At 48.1% G+C, this 22,100-nt stretch overlaps 1 protein-coding gene across 3 annotated transcripts; it reads left to right on the forward strand.

Moving 5' to 3' along the window:
• The first annotated feature begins 5,525 nt into the window (after nucleotides 1-5,525).
• Nucleotides 5,526-21,819, forward strand: Ttll13 (tubulin tyrosine ligase like 13). 3 transcript variants are annotated; one of them, XM_015992532.3, is made up of 15 exons: nucleotides 5,526-5,916; nucleotides 6,421-6,688; nucleotides 7,430-7,470; nucleotides 8,953-9,071; nucleotides 11,026-11,156; nucleotides 11,551-11,707; nucleotides 12,095-12,238; nucleotides 12,567-12,652; nucleotides 12,972-13,203; nucleotides 13,784-13,968; nucleotides 17,374-17,559; nucleotides 19,151-19,331; nucleotides 19,621-19,800; nucleotides 20,370-20,688; nucleotides 21,065-21,819. In XM_015992532.3, exons 2-15 carry the CDS (start codon nucleotides 6,432-6,434, stop codon nucleotides 21,322-21,324), a joined length of 2,478 nt encoding a protein of 825 aa, XP_015848018.2. In that variant the 5' UTR covers nucleotides 5,526-5,916; nucleotides 6,421-6,431; the 3' UTR covers nucleotides 21,325-21,819. The 3 variants fall into 3 exon arrangements, with proteins under 3 accessions (XP_015848018.2, XP_015847981.2, XP_042134580.2); XM_015992495.3 differs by having other exon boundaries at nucleotides 5,642-6,192; XM_042278646.2 differs by having other exon boundaries at nucleotides 5,683-5,920.
• Nucleotides 21,820-22,100: the final 281 nt, after the last annotated feature.

A 22,100-nucleotide genomic window follows, 5' to 3' on the forward strand; every position in this document is an offset into this window, starting at 1 on the left:
GCCTCAAACCTCTCAAATCAAAGAACTAACCACACACATACACACACACACACACACACACACACACACACACACACACACACACACACGCCGTCTTAGTTCCCTGAATCTCCGGGTCTCCAGCTTTGCCTGTGTGGCTGGTTTTGCCTCTCCCTTATGCTTGGCACTGCTTCATCCTGGGGCTCAACCTCCTGTCTCTCTGAAACTCCATCCTAAATTTTCTTCTAGCCCCCAATAACAGAGCTGACTAGTGAGTTCAAAGCCATCTTAGGTTACATACCAAGTCTACCTCAATTTGTTTGTTTGTTTGTTTGTTTTCGAGACAGAGTTTCTCTGTGTAGCTTTGCAGCCTGTCCTGGAACTCACTCTGTAAACCAAGCTGGCCTCGAACTCTCAGAAATCCGCCTGCCTCTGCCTCCCAAGAACTAGGACTAAAGGCGTGCGCCACCACCGCCTGGCCAAAAAAAAATTTTAAATGCTAGTCGTAGACTAGAGAGGGTGCTCAGGGGACAAAGGTACTTGTCATCAATGACAGGAGTTTAATCCCTAGGACACACTTAGTTCAAGGAGAACGAACACTTGCAAGTGTGTCTGACTTCCCACACATGCACTGAACAAACATACAAGTTTTCTGGTGTTGTTTGAGACAGGGTCTCACTATGTAGCTTTGACCGGCATCCAACTCACAGAGATCTGAGTGCCTCTGGCTCCCGCGTGCTAGGATTAAAGGCGTAGCCTGGCTTAATTTTTTAAAGACCTGCTGGTCCTTTTCCTGCTCCCACATAACAGATGAAGACATGGTTGTTGACAGTCACTTCAGGTCAGGCAGCAATAACAGAGTCAAGGCTGAAGTGCAGGCCTTGGCCTGTGAGGCCAGAACTTAACGCTGGTACAATGTGTAGCTGAGACTGTTTACCCATGATGGTAGTGCCGTCTCAAAGTTGGTGGCCTCCTGGGATCTTTCAAGTCCCTGTACCCCAATCTGTAGTTGAGTCAATCGGTGAAGTTTTTAAAAGTCTCATTGCTGAGTCAGGTATGATGGTACACACCTGTCATCCTAGCATTTGGGAGGCTAGGGCAGGAAGACGGCCACAAATTCAAGGCCAGCTTGAGCTACAAGCACCACCCCTGTTTAAAAAGAGAATGGAGAGATGGCTCTGCAGTTCCGAGTGAGGGCTGAGCCAGGCTCGGGAAGCAGATTTCTGTGACCCTGTCTACAAAACAAAAATACCCAAACCAGACAAAGTAGTATAACACCTCTAATCCCATCAGTCAGGAGGCAGAAGCAGGCAGATCTCTGTGAATTTGAGGTCATCTTGGTTTACATAGTGAGATCCAGGCCTGCCAGGGCTACATAGAAAAACCCCCGTCTCAAAACAAAACAAAAACACCCACAAATATTAGGACCAACTTCTTTGGGATTCCAATGTAGACTGAAGACCTGAAGCTCTCCAAGAATCCTTCAGTCCTCCAGGGCCAGAAAGGGACTGCTGAGATATGCAGCCTTGTAGACTGAACAACTACTGAACAATAACTCTTGGCTTCTCCAGGGTGAGACAACCTCCTATACATAAAGAGAGAATATAGAGAATATATAAACAAAACTTTGTTCCTTTAGAGAACCCTGACTAATATTCCTGCACAAGATTTGAACAAGATCAAGCCAAGCCAACCAACGTTCCAATATAGATGGGGAGTCTTTTTTTTTTTTTTTTTTTTCTGGTTTTTCGAGACAGGGTTTCTCTGTGTAGCTTGGTGCCTTTCCTGGAACTCACTCTTGTAGCCCAGGCTGGCCTCGAACTCAAAGAGATCCGCCTGGCTCTGCCTCCCGAGTGCTGGGATTAAAGGCTTGTGCCACCACTGCCCGGCTAGATGGGGAGTCTTTGAAGACACAGTTTATTTAAGTAGATTTCAGGCAATCTATTTTCTTGTTTGTTTGTTTTTTAAGACAGGATTTGTCTACATAGCCCTGGTTGTCCTGGAACTTACTGTGTAGACCAGGCAAGCCTTGAATGCTGAATGAGATCTGCCTGTAATGCCAGGATTAAACATGAGCACCCAACACACAGCCTTTTTAGGAATTCTAATTCACAACTAGAACTCTCACTGTAGGTCAGGATGACCTTGAACTTCTGACTCTCCTGCCACCCCCTCCCACATGCTGGGGTCACAGATGAAGGCCACTATGTCTGTTTCCTGGGATGTTAGAGATCAAACCCAGGGCTTTGTGAGCATTAGGCCATCAATCTACCCAACTGATCTACATCCCAAGCCCATGTCTTTACGTTTATTAATTTACTTAGTGTGTCTAGATTAGGAGATAAATTTGGGGAAGTCTGTTTTCTCCTACCTTAGGGATCCTGAGGAGTCTCTAACTTAGGTCCTCAGCCTTGGCTTCCTTTTTACTTGCTGAGCCGTCTTGAAGCCCCTGCCCTTATTTATTTTATGCAAATGCCTTGATTTAAATTACGAGGTTGCTACCAGATTACATTACTTTTCAGAGTCAGTAACATAATGATCTTAAGAAGTATAGAAAAGAACTTGACAAGGGTATATCAAGTCCTAAATACACACTTTTTGTTCTCTTGTTATAGGTATGAAATTTAAATTTAAAAGATTGTACACTTAGCATACGTTACAACTCACTCTCCTGAAGAAATGACATACTCAACAACATCTTAAATGTAAGGGAGAGTTTGATGGCGCAGGCGTATTGAATCGACCTGTTGAGGACCAAATGTTTCCTTTGTTTACAGCTCAGATGTCAGGGTGATGTAACCTTAGGGCACATTTTTCCTGCACTTAGAATGTTGGGTTATTTACTTACTTGAAACCCCTTTAAGGAGTAACAAGGTTGGCATATTTGTTGATGATATCTATATCTATCTCTCTCTATATATAGAGAGAGATAGATAGATAGAGATATATGTTGTTGTTGTTTAAGGTTTATTTATTTTATTATGTATATAGCATGTATGACTGCAGGCCAGAAGAGGGCACCAGATCTCATTACAGATGGTTGTGAGCCACCATGTGGTTGCTGGGAACTGAACTCAGGACCTCTGGACCTCTGAGCCATCTCTCCAGCCCCTTGTTTTTGTTTGTTTGTTTTTTTTAACTTTTTTTTTTTAATTTAAAGATTTATTTATTATGTATACAGTGTTCTGCTTGCATTTATCCCTTCAGGCCAGAAGAAGGAGCCAGATCTCATTACAGATGGTTGTGAGCCACCATGTGGTTGCTGGGAATTGAACTCAGGACCTCTAGGAAGAAGAGCCAGTGCTCTTAACCTCTGAGCCATCTCTCCAGCCCTTGTTTTTGTTGTTCAAGACAGGGTTTCTCTAACAGCTCTGGCTGGTTGTTCTGGAACCCACTCTGCAGACCAGGCTGGTCTCAAACTCAAGAGATCCTCCTGTCTACCTCCCAAGTGCTGGGATTAAAGGTGTGTACCACCACCGCCTGGCTAGAATAATACTTTCTTAAATCACATAGAATGCTGATTTGAAGACTAAGAGAATAAGTGTCTGGAGAGGCGGCTCAGCAGTGAAGAGCACTTACTCCTCTTATAGAGAACCAGGGCCACTGTGGAAATCAGTACGGCGGTTTCTCAGAAAATTGGGAATCAAACTGCCTCAAGACCCAGCCATACCACTCTTGGGCATATACCCAAGGAATGCTCAATCATAACACAAAGATACATGCTCAACTATGTTCATAGCAGCATTATTCATAATAGCCAGAACCTGGAAACAACCTAGACGCCCGTCAACTGAAGAATGGATTAAGAAAATGTGGTACATCTACACAATGGAGTACTACTCAGCAGAGAAAAACAATGACATCATGAAATTTGCAGGCAAATGGATGGAACTAGAAAATATCATCCTGAGTGAGGTAACCCAAACCCAGAAGGACAAACATGGTATGTGCTCACTTATAAGTGGACACTAGATATAAAGCAAAGATCAGTCAGACTGCAACCCACAGATCCAGGGAGGCTACATAGCAGGGGGGACCCTAGGATGACTGTGGCTTATAAGTTTTGGTTTCACTCAATCACTGGGCAAGCATCAGTGAAACATTTCACTATTAGGATAAGAATGTGTACTGTATCAAGCTGATGATAGAAAAAAATTAAATTAAAAAAAAAAAGAAAAGAAAAGAAAACCAGGGTTTGGTTCCTAGTAACCATATGGCAGCTAACAACCATATGTGACTCCAGTTCCAGAGAACCGACAACCTCTTCTGGCCTCTGAGGGCATTTGCACACATGTGGTACACATACATAAATGCATGCAAAACACCCATACACATAAAATAATAAGCAAATCTCTAAAAGAATAAAAGAGGGGGCTGGAGAAATGAATCAGTGGTTAGGAACACTGGCTGCTCTTCCAGAGGACCTGGGTATGATTCCCAGCACCCACATGACAGCTCACAACCATCTGTAACCCCAGTTACAGCACATCCAACACCCTCCTCTGGCCTCCTCTAGCTCTGTGCATACATGGAGCACAGGCACTCAGGCACAAAGAAGCACATACATAATTTTTTAATAATAAAAAATGCTGGAGAAATGGCTCACTGGTTCAGAGGACCCAGGTTCAGTTCCCATGGCCCACATGGTGGCTCACAGCCATCTGTAAGTCCAGTTCCAAGGGATTTGATGTCCTTTTCTGACTTGCACCGCCTCCAAGCAAGAATGTGGTCCACATACATACGTGCGGGCAAAAGCTCATTCACATAAATTAGTATTTTAAAAAATTAATGACATAAGCTTCCATCACCGCACAACTACTTACTTAAGCACATTTTCAGTATTACAGGGTAAGCAGAAAATACTCATATTCATGTAACTTCTAGAATGTTTGTCGTTTTATGAGCAAAAACTGCTTGATTCTTCTCCGGGTTTTGCCACACAAAATAATCTGAATTTTAAGAAGTTGTGTTGGGTTTGGTGGAGGAAGCGAGTGGAATTCACAGTGGGGGAATGTCAAGTATAGGAAGGCGACAATGACGGAGCAATGGCATGAGGTAACATTTCCTTTTCTTTCACTTAAAAAATCATTTCTTTATGGTGGTGGGCACCATGCCAAGGCGTGGGTATAGAGGTCAGAGGACAACTTACTGTTGTTCTGGCTCTCATCTTCCACCATGTGGGTTCAGGGAGTCGAACTCAAGTCCTCCGACTTGTCAGCAAGCACTCTTACCCCTGAACCACCTCTCTGACCCTGTTCTGTAATTAGTTAATGAAACTGCTAAAGCTTAACAGGGTGAAAACCTTGGAAGGCAAATGTCCTAATCGCTGCGGTCCCTGTCAAGGGCGGGGACTTTTCTCATGGCACCATTTCTGAAATGCAGAAGAAACACAAGCGGCTATTTGTCTCAAATACAGACTTGTTTGCCTTGGCCATCGGAATCCAGGAAAGTCACCAACGCGGGAGGACCACAAGTCCCATAATGCACTGGAAGAATCCCTCTTCGCTGAACACCGGCTCTTACACACTTTGACCTCCAGCCGCACCGGGCAAAACCCGACAGTCGGGGGCCAAGATGGCTTCGGCTGGCACCAGAGGGGGTGTGGTTCCCGGGGAGGCCACGCCCCCAGAACGCTACTCCAATAGGGGCCGCCTTCGTGTCCATAGCGACGGCGGCGGCGGCGGCCGTCGGCTTGCTTAAGGAGGCGCCGCCGCCGCCAGGATCTCGGAGCTAGGAGTTAACCCCGAGGGGGAGCGGGCTCCCCCTCGCGACGGCGGGGACAGACAGTCCTGTGGAACGAAGAGACGGTCCTCGACGTCCAGCAACGCCCAGGAAGAGCTGCAGCGGGCGAGGGGCGGCCATGAGCGACCAGCTGAGGCCAGCCCCGGGCTGCTAGGGGCAACTCCAGCAGCCCCTGAGCTCTCCTCGAAACCTCGGGTGGGCAGTGTCTGCCGTGGGTTTCCTTTTCTCTATCCGAGCCCAAAGGGTATCAGCCATGAGATGCCCGACCCCGACGTGTTCACATAGGGAAACTGAATCCTGGCTCAGGGAAAGGGCCGGCCCGAGAACCTTTGATCATCAGCTGTATTTTAAAGCAAAGAATCATCCAGTTCTGTCAGCCACCTCTCTTCCCATTCAGGAAACAAAACAGCCGTGATCGTGGCTTCTGCCAGCTCTGTTCTGCATGCACTGCAGTGTTTTGAATGATCCAGGGTAATCCTGGATGATGGTGGGGTCTTTTAGTTAAGGACTTTACATCCTACCAACATCCCATGCTCTCCCCATAGCCCTCTACTTGGAAACAACGTAGTCTACAGTAGAATTGGTCTGAAAGGGCAACATTTCCTTATAGCTCCATAAAGGGCCTCTGGGTGAATTCCTGCAGGACTTCCTGGGCCTGGAAGGAGGTCTGATATTTCATTCCCATCCCTTTCCCCTTAGAATCTAAGAGGATGGAGCCCAGTACCTGTAAGACCAGTGAATCTGAGGAAGAATATGTTGAGGAAGAAGAGTCTGAGGAAGAGTGTGTTAGAGAAGAAGCGACCACCCCCAACTCTTCCCAGCAGGCACTTGCAAAGGCTGACTATAAAGAGTTTGAGAATGGGATTACCTTATCTGTTGTGGCCAAGAAAATCCCAAAGAAAATCCTAAGTGTAACAGACACAGATGATTTGGAAGCTGGGAGGAGAAAGAGGAAGCGGAAACGGAGGTAACTTTTCCCTAGATCCCCACAGATCTGGCTCTAGAGAGTCAGCCCTTCAGCCTCACACCGCCATTTGGTAGAGGAGAACGATGAGATCTAAGCTTTTCACATTAGCCTTTGGGAGAGGAGAGGAGAGCCAGGCTGTGGTGCAGAGCCAGGTTGTGGTGCACGTCCATCAATAATCCCAGCAACAGGAAGGCTGAGACAAAAGAATTACTATGTATTCCAGGCCAGTTTGGGACCCTGATTCAAAAACCATATAACAATGGGCTGATGGGATGGCTCAGTTGGGAAAGAGAGTTTGGTGCACAGCATGAAGGCTTGACTGTGAATCCCCAAAGCTCACACACACACACACACACACACACACACACACACACACACACACACCAGTCATGGTGGCATATGCCTTTGTTCCCAGCACTCAGGGGCAGGCTGATCTCTGAGTTCCAGGCCAGCCTGGTCTACAGAGCAAATTCCAGGACAGCGAGGTCTACTCAGAGAAACCCCCTCTTGAAAATCCAAAAAGAAAGAAAGGCTGCTGCAACAGAAAAAAAAAAAAAATCAGAGCCATTTGGGTCTGCCCAGCTTGGAATTGTAGCATGTTGGTTTGGTATTTAAGTTACTTCTAGAGGAAATGAATTTGCATTATAAATTCCTTAGCTATTCCTTCACCTGGGCTCCTGGCTGCCTGGAGCCTGTCCTTCCCTCCTCCTCGGCCTGATTTCTGTTCTTCCTTCCTTTCAGACCCCTGGCCATCAATCTGACCAACTGCAAGTATGAGAGTGGTAAGCACTGGGCTCCTCACTCACAGCCGTGTGGGCAAGAGGGACCGTTGTTGTTCTTCCTGGGGCAGAAGCACGGCCGTTCCCCCAGCCCCTGGTTACCTACTGCCTACACTGAGGTCCCCAGGCTGAGCTCTTCACAGTGGAGATGTCCATATTTCAGCTGGTCTCACTGGTAGGGAAGGCATCTCCAGTTAGCTGGCAAAAAGAAACAAACAAAAAAACCCCACAAGCCAGGCACTTGGGAGGCAGAGGCAGGCAGATCTCTATGAGTTCCAGGCCAGCCTGGGCTACAGAGTGAGTTGACAGCCAAGGCTACATAGTGAGACCCTGGCGGGGGGGACTAAAAACTAAATAATGATAATCATTTAAAGGGAGGGCTGATATAACTCATTGATAGAATACTTGTCTAACATGCATGAAGCCTTGGGTTTGATCCTCAGCACCCCATTAAACTGGTCCTGGTAGCTTCTGCCAGCATTTAGAAGATGGAGTCAAAAGGATCAGAAGTTTAAGGTAATCCTTGGTTACATAGCCAGCAAAAAACATGACAAAAAGTCTGTCGGAGTGTCACCATTGCCCTACCCTTCAAATGAGGAACAGAAGGAAAAGTTAAAACTGCTTTGGGGACTGGAGAGAGAGCTCATTATATACATGCACTTGTCAACAAGGCTGAGAACCCAAGTTCAATCCTGGGGACCCACATGGCAGAGGGAGACCCCTGCAAATTATCTTCTGACCCCCACATGCACATGATCTGACACACATGTGCCCACCTACACATACATGATTAAAAATAATGAAAATCTTTTTTTTTGCTTTTTGCTTTTGTTTTTTTTTTTTCTAGATAGGGTTTTCTTTGTATAACCCTGGCTGTCCTGGAACTCACTCTGTAGACCAAGCTGGTCTTGAACTCTCAGAGATCCGCCTGGCTCTGCTTCCTGAGCGATAGGATTAAAGGTGTGTGCCACCACTGCCCAGAAAAATAATGAATATCTTAAAGAGCAAACAAACAAAATCCCAACTATTTTTTGAAAGGTTGAGAATTTAGCTCAATGGGTAGGTTTAATCTCCAACACCACAAAAACCAAAAAGCCATGTCCCCCCCACCCCAGAGGCTCTCAAGGGGCATAACAATAAAAAGTCATAGCCCAGCTAGGTCAAGGTTTTCATCTGTCTCCTCCTCTCCCTACTGACATCTGTACAAAGAGCCACATCAGAATCTTAGATGCCAGTGTGCTCCGACTGAGGGTTAGCTGTATATCCAAACAGTCCTGACCCAGAGCAGCAGAGTCCAGCTCTTGTTTTCTCTGCTAGCCACGTGAACTTGAGATTGCAGCCTGGTAACTATGAGGCTGAGGTAAGAAGCACATGCCTTTACAGTCTGCTCTCTGGTCAGGTCTGCTCCTTCCTCGGCCCGGCTAGAGTTCCGGGGCTCATGGCTGGTGCCCAGGCTGGCAGCATTAACCCTTCCTGTCTCTGCAGTGCGCCGGGCAGCCCAAATGTGTGGCCTGAAGGAAGTGGGGGAGGATGAAGAGTGGACTGTGTACTGGACAGACTGCTCTGTCTCACTGGAACGAGTCATGGACATGAAGAGGTTTCAGGTACCAATGTCCTGGCCCAACATCCAAAATGAGCATTCCCACCCACTCTGGCTGCCCTGACATGGGGTCATTGCCTCTTTCCATTGCTGTGCCTTATCCAGACAGGGAGGCCACCCCCAGGTCTTCTGCTCCAATAAAAATATTCTCCTCTTGGCTCTCTGGAGCTTCTGTTACCTGAAGTAAGTGTTGGGTGGGGACGTCCCTGTCATATTATTTGTTCTGACCGGTGGCTTCTGACTAGCCCACCTGCCTCATTGAGAGCAGGTGTGCCCATCTTGGGGCGAGGCCTAGAAAGCGGCTTCAGGGCTAATAGCAGAAGGCTAGGGACTTGGCTCAGTGCTCTGCGGTAGAGTGCTTGCCTAGTATGCAAAAGGCACCGAGTTCAATTGCCAGGATCTAAAAAAAAGGAGGGAGGGGGCTAATGATTAGGCCAGATGGATGGTTTAGTATCTAAGCAGCTTAGCATGGTGCATCTACCAAGAGAGTGTGGAAGAGCCAAAGGTGGTAATATACACCAGTGATCCCAGCACTTGGGGGGGGGAGGTGGAAACGAGGAGCAGGAGGATCTCAAGGCCATCTACATAAGACCCAGCCTCAAAAAAGAAACAAAAGAAACACACACACACACACACACACACACACACTCACGACAGAGAAGGGGAGGGCAGGAGAGAGAGCCAGCCAACAATCGTATGCATGGGGCTGGGCATGGTATGGTGGTACAGGACAGTAATCCCAGCAGTCAGCACGCTGAGTCAAGAGGATGAGGTTTTTCAGGCTATCTACCCTGGGCTGTCTATCAATACCCTGGCTCAAAACAACAAAAAGCAAGACAGTGTGTCATCATGTCTGGTGAAGTCATGTGTGGCTTAATGATGAGGATTCGCAGGTAAAGAATGGGTTGGTGGGCGATTTCCTCGCGGGAACACTGCAAGTGCAGTAAACAAATGTCTGTCCAGTCGCTAGGTGATGAGGTTTTCTAGGAGCACCATTTGGTCTGTGGTTTGTCCTTACCCGAAATGTCGCTATGCAGTACGTGACTAATTAAAAAGGGTCTGTAGGCTTCTCTAGGGGAGTCGAGAAAGGGAGCCCAGGAGAGAGTAACTGCTCTAAATGCTGGAGAAGCTGCAAAGAGGGGCCATGCAGGGAGCAGCTGTCAGATGAGGGCTACTGATTAACAGCTTTTACCAAGGGATTCCTATGTATCAGCCAGATGCTGTTAGGTGTTTTTATATTGCTTCTTCATTGAATCCTTAGCATGCCTGAGTGGCAGAGAGCGGTATGTTAAAAAGAGGACAGGAAGGTTCAGAACACAGAGTTCACACAGCTAGTGGTTAAGGAAGGCAGCTGGATGCACTCTGCTGTCTCATGCTTCTGCCTTCCACCCCCGCAGGGTAGAACAGCTAAGGGCCCCAGCAGACCCCCTCTCGTGCCCTGTGGTCTCTGGGTGCTGTGGCATACATTCCCTACAGTCCTTTTGGTTTCCTTTTCTCCTCTGTGTCTTCATGGAGATGTGTTTCTTATTATTTCTTTGTGTTATTGTGTATCATTCTTCTTTTAAATGTAAGTGTGTGTGTGTGTGTGTGTGTGTGTTGATGAGAACTGAACCTAGGACCTCATGCCCACTGATCAAACACTCCATCACTGAGCCTTATCTTGGTGGACCAAGGATGTGAGACGGTGGCTGGAGATCACAAGGTCCTGGTTAGTCTACACTTTTCTAACTGTCCTCTCCTTTCTCAGCCTTGCTGTAAGTGCCTACTGGGGAGAGGCCATGGAGTGACTTCCCACCTGCCTTATGGAAGCCTCTGGTTTCACCCTTGCTGACTACATACAGTGCCATCCTCCCCTGGGACTTTCTTTCCAGTCCCTTTCTATGGCTCCGTGGGATGCCCAGGTCCTAGGAACTGCCACGTGCTCCCGGGGGCAGTATAACCAACTGACTCTGTTTCAGAAAATCAACCACTTCCCTGGCATGACAGAAATCTGCCGCAAAGATCTGCTGGCTCGGAACCTCAACCGCATGCAGAAGCTCTACCCTACCGAGTACAACATCTTCCCTCGAACCTGGTGTCTCCCTGCAGAGTGAGTGAGCCGAGATCCTGGGGGCAGGGTAAGGAGTCACTCTCTGTGGTCTTGTGACCCAGACGTGTTTAAGAGGGTTGGAACTGGACCAAGAAAGATTCAGCTGACCGGGTGGTGGCGCACGCCTTTAATCCCAGTCCTCGGGAGGCAGAGGCAGGTGGATTTCTGTAAGTTTGAGGCCAGCCTGGTCTACAGAGCGAGTACAGGCTAGCCAGGGCTACAAAGAAAAACTGTCTCAAAAAAAAAAAAAAATTCAGCTGGCCAAAGCAGAAGTGGGTCCAAGGCTAAGTGCTCCAAGAAGAGCCTGGAAATAGATAACAGGAAGATGGCCATGGGGGTCCCAGGACAGTCAGGATGCACAGAAACCCTTTGACCAGCCTCTCTCTGCATGTAGCTATGGGGACTTCCAGGCCTACGGTCGTCAGCGGAAAACCCGCACTTATATCTGCAAGCCAGATAGCGGCTGTCAGGGGCGTGGCATCTTTATCACCAGAACCCCTAAGGAAATCAAGCCAGGAGAGCATATGATCTGCCAGCAGTACATCACCAAGGTGAAGGCCACCTCGGAGCCCCCAGGCCTTTCCCCACACTGGGGTGCCTTATCCCTTGTACATCAGGGCAGACGTCAATTATAGGCTCGTGCCCTCTCTGCTGTCCTTGTTATCTTACAGACTGTAGCCATTGTTCAGAGCTAGCGAGCCTTGGTTTGACTCACAGCTTTCCCGTATCCCAGACACATGATCTTGGGCAGTTATCTGGCCCTTTCCTTGGCACTGTTTCCTCACTGTTAAATAAGAATAACAACAGTTACTGCTTTGTATGATTATTGTGAGGATTCAATGTGTTATATAGTGGAAGCACCTGTAATAACCATATATTGCATGTAATAAGCACTTTAGAAGTTCATTAGTATTCCCTCTGGGTTTGCGTGCTCTTAGCCCTTCCTCATTGATGGCTTCAAGTTTGACATGCGAATCTATGTTCTGATCACTTCCTGTGACCCTCTCCGGATCTTCATGTATGAGGAAGGCCTGGCCCGTTTTGCCACCATGCCGTATGTGGAACCTAGCCATAACAACCTGGTGAGGAGGCAGGGTGGCCCCCTCTTCTCCTTCATTGCCATGAGTACCTTGCTTCTAGGGACAAGCATGGTAGGAAAATTTGTCATTGCCAGCCATGACCAAGGAAGGGAGCCAGTGAGAGTCATAGCACCCGGGGGAGCCCTTGCTGGGTGGTGACCAAGGAAAGGTTCTGTCTGAAGTGACCAGGATCATACAGGACAGTCCCTGGTGAAGAGGGCCAGGTGATGAGCAATCTTGGGGCGGAGCAGTGGGTAATAAGAAGGCACCAAAGAGCTGGAGAGGCCACACAGAGGCAGGGTGAGCCAATACCGGGCCATTCACTTCACAGGAGGATGTGTGCATGCACCTGACCAACTATGCGATCAATAAACACAATGAGAATTTTGTCCGGGATGATGCTGTGGGCAGTAAGAGGTATCCCCTATTCTGTTTTCCCTTGCTTCCTCTGCCTTTAGTCCCACAGTCTCAGGAGCCCATGAAACCCAACTGGCTCTTGGGAAGCTGATTTCTCAGGAGTCTCTGATTTTGAAGACCCTAGTCCTGTGTCTGAACTCTAAGTGCAGACTCAACCACCTAGGACCCTAGTAACTAATCCCAGCTCCCAGCTGCTAGCAGCCTTTTGAAGCCCAGGGTCCCAAACACCAAATTGGGGTTAACGTCAGGGAGCCTCCTGCCTGCAGCCAGGCCCTGCTGGCATGGAAATCGGTCTTCCTCTGAGCACTGGGCCTCATAGGAAGCTGTCGACACTCAATGCCTGGCTGCGAGAGCACAGCTATGACCCCCGAGAGCTGTGGGGGGACATCGAGGACATCATCATCAAAACCATCATCTCAGCCCACTCTGTTCTTCGCCACAACTACCGAACCTGTTTCCCCCAATATCTGTGTGGAGGTACATGTGCCTGCTTTGAGATCCTGGGTTTTGACATCTTACTGGACCACAAGCTCAAACCCTGGCTTCTAGAGGTAAGACTTCTCTCCTCAACCTGCCAAGGCCACAGTCAGAGGCCTCCCCCTGGGAGGAGTGTACTCACATGGTAGAATAGGGAGGGCGGGGAGGTAGAAGTCTCAGGGTGGGCAAGAACCAGGTGACAGCGTAAGATTTTCTCATTTGCCAAGACAAACACTGGTGCTCTTTGCCCTCTACAGTAGTAGTTCAGACTGGGCATGTCCGTAATCTCAGTGCTTGGGAAGCGGAAGGAGGATTATGATTTCAGAATGAGCCTCAGCTACATAGTGAATCTGAGGCTAGCCTGGATTCTATGAAACCCAGTCTCAAAAACCCAAGGAAAGCAAGCAAGCAAGCAACATAGCAATCCATGTTCAGGACTCCCCAGTGCTCCCTGAGTGAGTCTAGCCCTTCAGGACCCTGTATCAGCAGTCAAGTTGTCTGGCTTTCTCTCACTAGCCCGTAGATGGGTCAGATCTCTCCTCAGGTGTCGGCTCAGGCCACAGGAGGGAGCGGTTTCTCCCCAGACTAGACCTACAACAGACCAACCCCTGCTCAGGTGGTCTAGGAAAGGGACAATAAGGACTCCTCTCGCAGGTAAACCACTCCCCAAGCTTCACCACAGACTCTCGCCTGGATCGAGAGGTGAAAGATGCACTTCTCTGTGATGCCATGAACCTTGTCAACCTCCGGGGCTGTGACAAAAAGAAGGTGATCGAAGAGGACAAGCGTCGAGTCAAGGAGCGGCTTTTCCCATGCCACCAACAGCCACGAGAAGCCAGGTGTGTCTGGTATCTAATAGATATTTGTTTATTTGAGACAGGTCTCTGCCTGGCCTGGGACTAGATATGTAGACCAGGTTGGTCTCAAACTCACAGAGATCTACCGGCCTCTGCCTCCCAGTTGCTGGGATTAAAGGTGTGCATCACTATGTCCAGTTTATTTATTTTTAAGTTAATATAGCACGTTGTGTGTGTGTGTGTGTGTGTACTGGGCCATGCCAGACCCGTGGTCAGAGGACAACATGTGGTAGTTGGTTCTCTCCTTCCAACATGTTGGAGCATGGGGATTGAACTCAGGTCCTTAGGCTTGGCCACAAGTATCATTATCCACTGACCCATTCTGCAGGTCCTGGTAGGGGTTTAGTTGTGCAACTTAACTTCTTTGTTATTACTTTCCTGAGAGAAGGAGCTGATTAGCTGAAAAAAAATTTTTGCATAGATAATACACTACACATTCTAGAGACATATTTTTAAAAAATACATTGAGTAGTCTTTTTCATGCCCCTCTCCTGCAGTGACTCAGTTTTCAGCTGACTCATGTTACTATTGTATATTTATATTTGTACAAGCATTTAAAAGTCTAGATGAGCCGGGCGGTGGTGGCGCATGCCTTTAATCCAAGCACTCAGGAGGCAGATCTTTGTGAATTCAAGGCCAGCCTGGTCTACAGAGCGAGATTCAGGACAAGAACCAAAACTACACAGAGAAACCTTGTCTCGAAAAACCAAAAAATAAAAAATAAAATAAAAAATAAATAAAAATAAAAGTCTAGATGTGGGGCTGGAGAGATGGCTGAGCGGTTAAGAGCACTGGCTGCCATTCCAAAGGACCTAGGTTCAATTCCCAGCACCTACATGGTGGCTTGAAATCATCTGTAACTCCAGTCCTAGGGGATCTGACCCCCTCCTTTGTGGGCACTGCACATACATGGTGCACAGTCATACGCAAAACAGGCAGGCAAAACATCCTCACATGTAAAAATAAATATTAAGAAAGTCTAAATGTATTTATACAAAATCCTTTCTCCTGGTATCCCCAGACTGTTAAATAAGTCACACTCTGTAGCTTTCTTCAGTAGGTACATAAGGAACTGTATGTTGTGTGATCAGCTGGTTGGAGCTGTTTAGTTCTGACACATTATTATTATTATTATTATTATTATTATTATTATTGGTTTTTCGAGACAGGGTTTCTCTGTGTAGCTTTGTGCCTTTCCTGGATCTTGCTCTGTAGACCAGGCTGGCCTCAAACTCAAAAAGATCTGCCTGGTTCTGCCTCCCGATTAAAGGCGTGCGCCACCACCGCCCGGCCTGACACTTATTTTTTTTTTTTTTTTTTTTTTTTGGTTTTTTTTTTTTTCTTTCGAGACAGGGTTTCTCTGTGTAGCTTTGCGCCTTTCCTGGAGCTCACTTGGTAGCCCAGGCTGGCCTCGAACTCACAGAGATCCGCCTGACTCTGCCTCCCGAGTGCTGGGATTAAAGGCGTGCGCCACCAACGCCCGGCCTCACTTATTTTTTTGACACAGGTTCTTGCTATATACAGTAGCCCAGGTAGCCCAGGCAGGCCTTGAACTAATGATATACCATAACTCCTAGTTGGTTTTTTTTTTTTGTTTTTGTTTTTTTTTTACTATTTTTATTTATTTTCAGAATTTCATAGATGCATATGGTGTATTTTGGTCAAATTCACCCCTGCCCCCCAACCTATAACTTCTCCCAGATCCACCATCGTAACTTCTTGTTCTGTTTGGTTTTTAATAACCCACTGAGTCTGGTTTGTGTTGTCTGTGTACTCATTGGAGTGGGGCTGTCCACTGGAGTGTGGTCTACGTACCAGGAGTCACACTCTTAAAGAAAACAGACTATCTCTCCTCCCGGAAGACATCAACTGTCAATAGTTTCTCATCCAGAGATGGGGCTTCTGAGCCCCTCCCCCCTCCACTGGAATGTTGACTGTATTGACTTGGTGCGGATACTGTGCAGGTACCCACAGCTGCTCGGAGCTCTTGAGAGCATCTGTTCTGTTAGGTCCAGAAGATACTTCATTTGCTCCAGTCCTCTCTAGCCTCTGGCTCTATGATCTTTCCATCCCCTCTTGCACAAAGGTGCCTGAGCCTTGGTGGGGGGGGGAGGGCTGGTCTGTTTTGAATCAAAGCTCATCTAGAAACCAGTTCCTGAGAATCCTTGTGACAACGACATCCAGGAGGCAGTTCAGTTGTATATGAAATTGTTTGAGTTATTCTTTATCACTCACTATTTTCACTATAAAATGGTTTACAATAGGTTATAATAGGTTGCTAATACTGAAATTATAATTTGCTGATGAGACATAAAATTGAATTGAATTAATCTGGAGAGTAGCATTGTTTGTCTCTGTTTGCATTTTGATATGCAGAGGCAAAGTGTGTTCGACTCCTCGAAATAGCGTTAGGGACTGGCACATAGCAGCCACTCCAATATTTGTGTGGTGAATGGGGGTGAAGGATCATTTGTAAGCACCCTGAATAATCCCAAAAGATGGGGTGGTACATCTGAATGAATCGTGTCTGTCAGTGGGAAAATGTGTGGAAAATACTGGACTAAAGAAACAAAGGAATCCTGGTGTCATGGTGCAGGACTGGAATTCCAGCACTTAGGAGGTAGAAGCAGGAGGGTCATAAGATCAAGACCAGCTTGAGCCACTTAGCAAGCTCTTGTCTCAGGCAAATGGACAAACAAATGTTAAAACTACAAGAGCTTTTTCTTTTTTACAGTCTAGGAATGAATTGTGTGCCTCACAGCAGTGAGCACGAGGCTGGCTGGTTGGCCTTGATCTCACTAAGAAGCTGAGGCTGGATTTGCACTCTAGCTCCTCTGCCTTCCCAGCTTCCCAGTGTTAGGATTGTAAACCTGTGGCACATCTACTTTAATCTTTTTCATATATATATATATATATATATATATAGTTTTTCAAGACAGAGTTTCTCTGTGTAGTTTTGGAGCCTGTCCTGGATCTCGCTCTGTAGACCAGGCTGGCTTCGAACTCACAGAGATCTGCCTGCTCCTGCCTCCCGAGTGCTGGGATTAAAGGCATTGCCACCACCAACTGGCTTTCTTTTACATTTTCTATATCGAATTGGTATTACTCTTATAATCAGGAGCCCAAAAGTCTGTGGTAACTAGATTGTTTGTTTATGACTAGATCACGCTGAATTTAGGATGAGAATCAAAATTCTGGAAACCACACCTAATTTGATGATCATGTACATGGTGGGGCTAGCCATGAGCTTGGATGCTTCCCTACCTAGGCAGGGCTCAGGGAGACGGGGCAGGCAGTAGGAGGTTCTGAAAGCCTTAGCCAGCGTTCTTTTCCCTCCGGAACATTCTCACAGCCTTCCTCTGACTCCCCTAAGCTTGGTTTCTATAGGCGAGAGCAGATTGAGTCATCCCAGGCTGCCATGCAGGACCAGGAGCGATATGAAGATTCCCACCTAGGGGGCTACCGGCGGATCTACCCTGGGCCCGACTCAGAGAAATATGCACCCTTCTTCAAGCACAATGGCTCCCTCTTCCAGGAGACTGCTGCCTCCAAGGCCAGAGAGGAGTGTGCCAGGTACCTTGGCTGCATTTTCCTCTGTTCAGGTGGGGTGGGGGCAAATCCTGAAGTTGAATTGCTCCCTAGCAGGGGAAGAGGAAGACGCCACATACTTGAGAAAGGAGAAATAGAGAAAGATTTCTAACAGGTTCTCCTCTGTGTCCAGGAACATGCATGTATGCCTTCACTTGAACGTATGATGTGTATGTATGCAATGTATGTGTGCACGCTATGCATGTGGAAGCCAGAGGACAACCTTGGGTGTTGTTCCCTAGCTGCTTACCTTGTTTGTGCATTTTTGTTTGTTTTCAAGACAGGGTTTCTCTGTGTAGTTTTGGTGCCTGTCCTGGAACTCACTCTGTAGACCAGGCTGGCCTCGAACTCACAGAGATCCACCTGCCTCTGCTTCCTGAGTGCTGAGATTAAAGGTATGCATGACTACTGCCCGGCGTTCATGCATTTTTAAATATGTAAAAATTACATTTACTTATTTTCGTGTGTATGTATACACAGTGCACATGTGGAAGTCAAAAGAACTTTCAGGAGTCACCATCCTCCTTCCGCCATGTGGGTTCCAGGGAATGAACTCAGGTGGTCAGGTTGGTGGTCAGGTCAGGTTGGTAAAGCACCTTTACCAAAGAGCTGAGCCATCTTGCCAGCTCCACTTAGTTGTGTTTTTTTTTTTTTTTTTCCAAGACAGGGTTTCTGTGTAGCTTTGCACCTTTCCTGGAACTTGCTTTGTAGACCAGGCTGGCCTCGAACTCACAAAGATCCACCTGCCTCTCTGCCTCCCGAGTGCTGGGATTAAAGGTGTGTACCACCACTGCCTGGCTCCACTTTTCTTTTTATTCTGTATTGTTATTATTATTTTTTAGAGTCTTGTGTTTTTGAAATGGGTCTCAATATATAGCTTTGGCTGGCCTGGGACTTGCTGTATAGACCAGGTTGGCCTCAAATGCGTGGAGATCTGCCTGCCTGTGCTTCCCAAATGCTGGGACTAAAAGTGCCTACCACTAAGTCTGGGCCACTTGATTTTTTTGAGTCTCTCATTGGCCTGAAACTCACCAAGTAGGCTAGGCAGGCTGGCCAGCAGGAGTCCCAGGGAACCTGCCTATTTTTGCCTTCTGGTACTGAGATACAAGCATGTGCTACCACATCTGGCCTTTTTAAAAAAACAACAAAAACAAAAAACACAGGTTCTGAGGCTTGAACTCAGGTCATGCTTTCAAGTCAAGGACTTGACTGCCTGAGCTATCATCCCAGTCCACTAACAGATCCCCCCCCCCTGCTCCCCATCCCCCCCCCCCCAGACAGGGTTTCTCTCGGTAGCTTTGGAGCCTATCCTGGAACCAGCCCAGGCTGGTCTCGAACTCACAGAGATCCTCCTGGCTCTGCCTCCCGAGTGCTGGGATTAAAGGCGTGCGGCACCACGGCCCGGCCCAGATTCTTGATGAGTCTTTCCTTTAGTGTGTTTGCTATGCTCTCCCTCGTTCCTTCTCGCCAGCTCCAACACTGCAGCATGATTTCCTTTGATTAGCCCATCCCGTTTCCCCTCGCCCCTTCTCCCCGCACAGCCTCTCCCGTGTCTGAAACTGCCGTGTCTTGTCAGGCAGCAGCTGGAAGAGATTCGCCTCAAGCAGGAACAGCAGGAGAACCCAGGCACCAAGAAGCGGAGGGAGAACAAGGACCAGAACCAGGGGGAATCGGCTGGGGAGAAGAGCCGATCCCGAGCAGGAACACGCGGCCTTGTCACCAGCTTGGCTTATAGAAACCGGAACCGGGAGAAAGAGGTGTCGGGGCTGCGGCTCTTCTCTTTTCACATGAAACTAAATGGGGACCAGTAGAGAAGGGAGTCCCTGCTGTCCCGTCCTCTCCTCGCTCGAGAGAGACGAATCCCTAACTAGTAAATTGAATCTGACCTTCTGGGACAGAAGGGGAGAGAAGGGACAGCTGGGGGACCCTCACCGGGAGGTCTGGGCAGGGAAGGAGGTAGCGTGGAGCAGGGGCCTGCAGCCATCCTTGCCGATGGTTCGAGCCCCATCTTGGACATCCTCTCTCTCTCTCTCCTGTGCCTTGTAGCTGCTACCAGCACACCTGGACACCATGCAGCCTCAGGACATTGTGGAAGAGGAAGAGCTTGAGCGGATGAAGCTCCTGTTACAAAGAGAGAATCTCATCCGAAGCCTGGGTATTGTAGAGCAGCTCACTCGCATGCTGTACCCCAGCCACCGGGGCCACAGAAAGCTTCATGAGTATCGGGTGAGGGTCCCTGAGAAGCCTCTCGCAAAGCCAGGGAACAAGGGCTGTGATGCCAGCACATGGTGGTGGTTACACCAGAGGAGGTTTATGTGATGGTATCTGTCACTGGAGCCTGGGAGAGGGTCTGTTGCTTCCATGATGTCTGTTCCCAGGATCCCTTGGGTTTGGTATTGCAAGCCAGCAAAGTGCAGCTCCCAACTCTCTCAATGGCAAGAGACTTGCTCTCTCTATTCCTGTTCCGCAGCAACTCACAACTCATGACTGACAAATAACAAGGCCACCGCCATGCTCAGTGGCTTCCATGTAACCGCCCTAGCATTGCCAATACCTGGCTCCGATGGGAGCTAAGTAAACAGTCTTGGGCAACAAAACAGCTGCCGTTTTCACTCTTCCCTGGGCTGGTAATGAACCTGTTGGGCCCTCTGTTTTTGTTGAACCCCCAGAGAGTAACTAGTTAAACCAGTGGCTATGGCCTAGAAGAGATTGTTCTATTTTTCAGTTGCATATTTCTTCCAACACGCTATCCAGCCTCACAAGAAATATGGTAAGGGGCTGCTCTTCTCCTCTAGCCTAGATTTCACCAGGACGGGCTGGGCAGTCAAGAACTGCAACCTGTGAATTTGGTCCCACTGGTGTTCCTGAGAGGGGCCGCCTCAGAACAGGTCCCTCCTCATTTCCTGCAACCACTCCGGCCCCACGAGTTGATCCCCAGGATCTTAGGGCCACTCTCAAGCACGAATCCCGAAATTGCACAGCCTTCTCGGTGCCATCTGCAGCCCAAGAACTTCAACTGGATAGCAGATCCAGCAGCCACTGGCCACTGTTCATTGTCAATGAAGAAATCTGGGAAGCACTATTTTTCCAGCTCTAGAGTCAGGCTCACTGGCCGTAAGTATACAAAACTAGCTTTGGTCACTTTGACTGGTGTAAATTCCCAGTGGCAAGAATTACAGCTGGGATGATCCCAAGATATAAAGTGGCACTCCTGATAGTGTAGTCATGGGGGAAGGCAGTGGACCCGTTTATTTACTTCCTTCTGTCTAGTGACCCTGGTGATAGACACGGCAGAAACAGTCCCAGCCCTCAACAAAGGTTAACAGGGAAATGGACATATAAACAGACTAATAAAATACGTGTGGTAAAGATGCTGGAGGGAAGCTTGGGATGCCAGTCTTCTGTGTAATTGGACCACAGTTGGGAAAGAGGTGAGAACATCTCTTCCATGAGTACCACAACTTAGTGGGAATCCATGTTTCTACTGCAGAAGGTCAAGCCAGCAGAAGGCTAGAAGCCATAAACCGAGCCCTGTCAGGATCAGTGCCACCCACTTTAACCCCAAAGCAGGGCTATCTTCTGCAGCCCGAAAGACAGGGAAGTGACTCATGGACCGAATGCCGCACCTTGCCCTCCATGGTAAACTCTGGCCACAGAGGAGCAAAGGCTGGGAATCTCAGCCTATGCCCTGCCTCTGCACCAGTGCTGCATCATTCCAGCCCACTCCTCAACGTCGTCCAACACAGGTAAAAGAAGGGAAGCCCAGCACTCAACTAAAAGAGCAAATGGCCTTCAACCATTGCCAATGGAAAGACTGCCACCCAGTTCCAGTTTGAAAAGCTCTGGCCAGGACCTTTGTTTGCAAGAGGCAAAACACAGACACCAAGAATTCTTCACCATTCTAAGATTCTTTGGTAAAGATAAACAAGATCGGTAAAGACTAAAAGATGAAGCGCTAAGACCAGCATGTATGCGTCTCTGCTCATCAAGCCTTAGGCTGAGTTTACCGCTAAGCGATGGGTCTGAACCCTGGTTGTGGCCTGTGGCTGGAGGTCATTGGGCAACAAGGAGTTCCCTTCCGAGTGGAGTCAAATGCCCAAGGTACGGTGTAGTCGCCATCAGAAGATTGCTTAGGGTTCGCCCTTCCTGCCACAGTGGCAGAATCAGGCAGGCCTGGGCAGCCTGTGCCAGAGGGGCGGCTCTGGGCAATGAACCCGTCTTTTTATTAAAGTTTATGTCATTTTCTAGGTGCGTCCTGTACCTCCTTTCGATCCTCGCGTCTGAGGCAAGCTCTTCTCATTCACAGTTACCATAGGGGAGCCCAGCGTGGTAGTTCAGGCCCGTAATCCCAGTTACTTGGGAAGCTGAGACAAGAAGATGAACCCAAGGCTAGGACAAGTCAGACAGTCATAAAAAATGCTTGGTTTTTTGTTTTTTTCTTTAATGGCTAGGGAGATAGCTCAGTGGCAGAAGCTTGCCTAGCATGTACGAGGACCCGGCTTGGCTCCCCAGCACCGCAAAAACAA

Source organism: Peromyscus maniculatus, chromosome 1 (genome assembly GCF_049852395.1).
Source record: "Peromyscus maniculatus bairdii isolate BWxNUB_F1_BW_parent chromosome 1, HU_Pman_BW_mat_3.1, whole genome shotgun sequence".
In the NCBI taxonomy this organism is placed as follows: Eukaryota; Metazoa; Chordata; class Mammalia; order Rodentia; family Cricetidae; genus Peromyscus; species Peromyscus maniculatus.

Bases quoted from the DNA above. Each gene is read 5' to 3' on its own strand.
- Ttll13 (XM_015992495.3), top strand. The intron at 6,689-7,429 runs GTAACTTTTCCC...CCTTCCTTTCAG, and splicing joins AAGAGGAAGCGGAAACGGAG to ACCCCTGGCCATCAATCTGA. The intron at 7,471-8,952 runs GTAAGCACTGGG...CTGTCTCTGCAG, and splicing joins CAACTGCAAGTATGAGAGTG to TGCGCCGGGCAGCCCAAATG.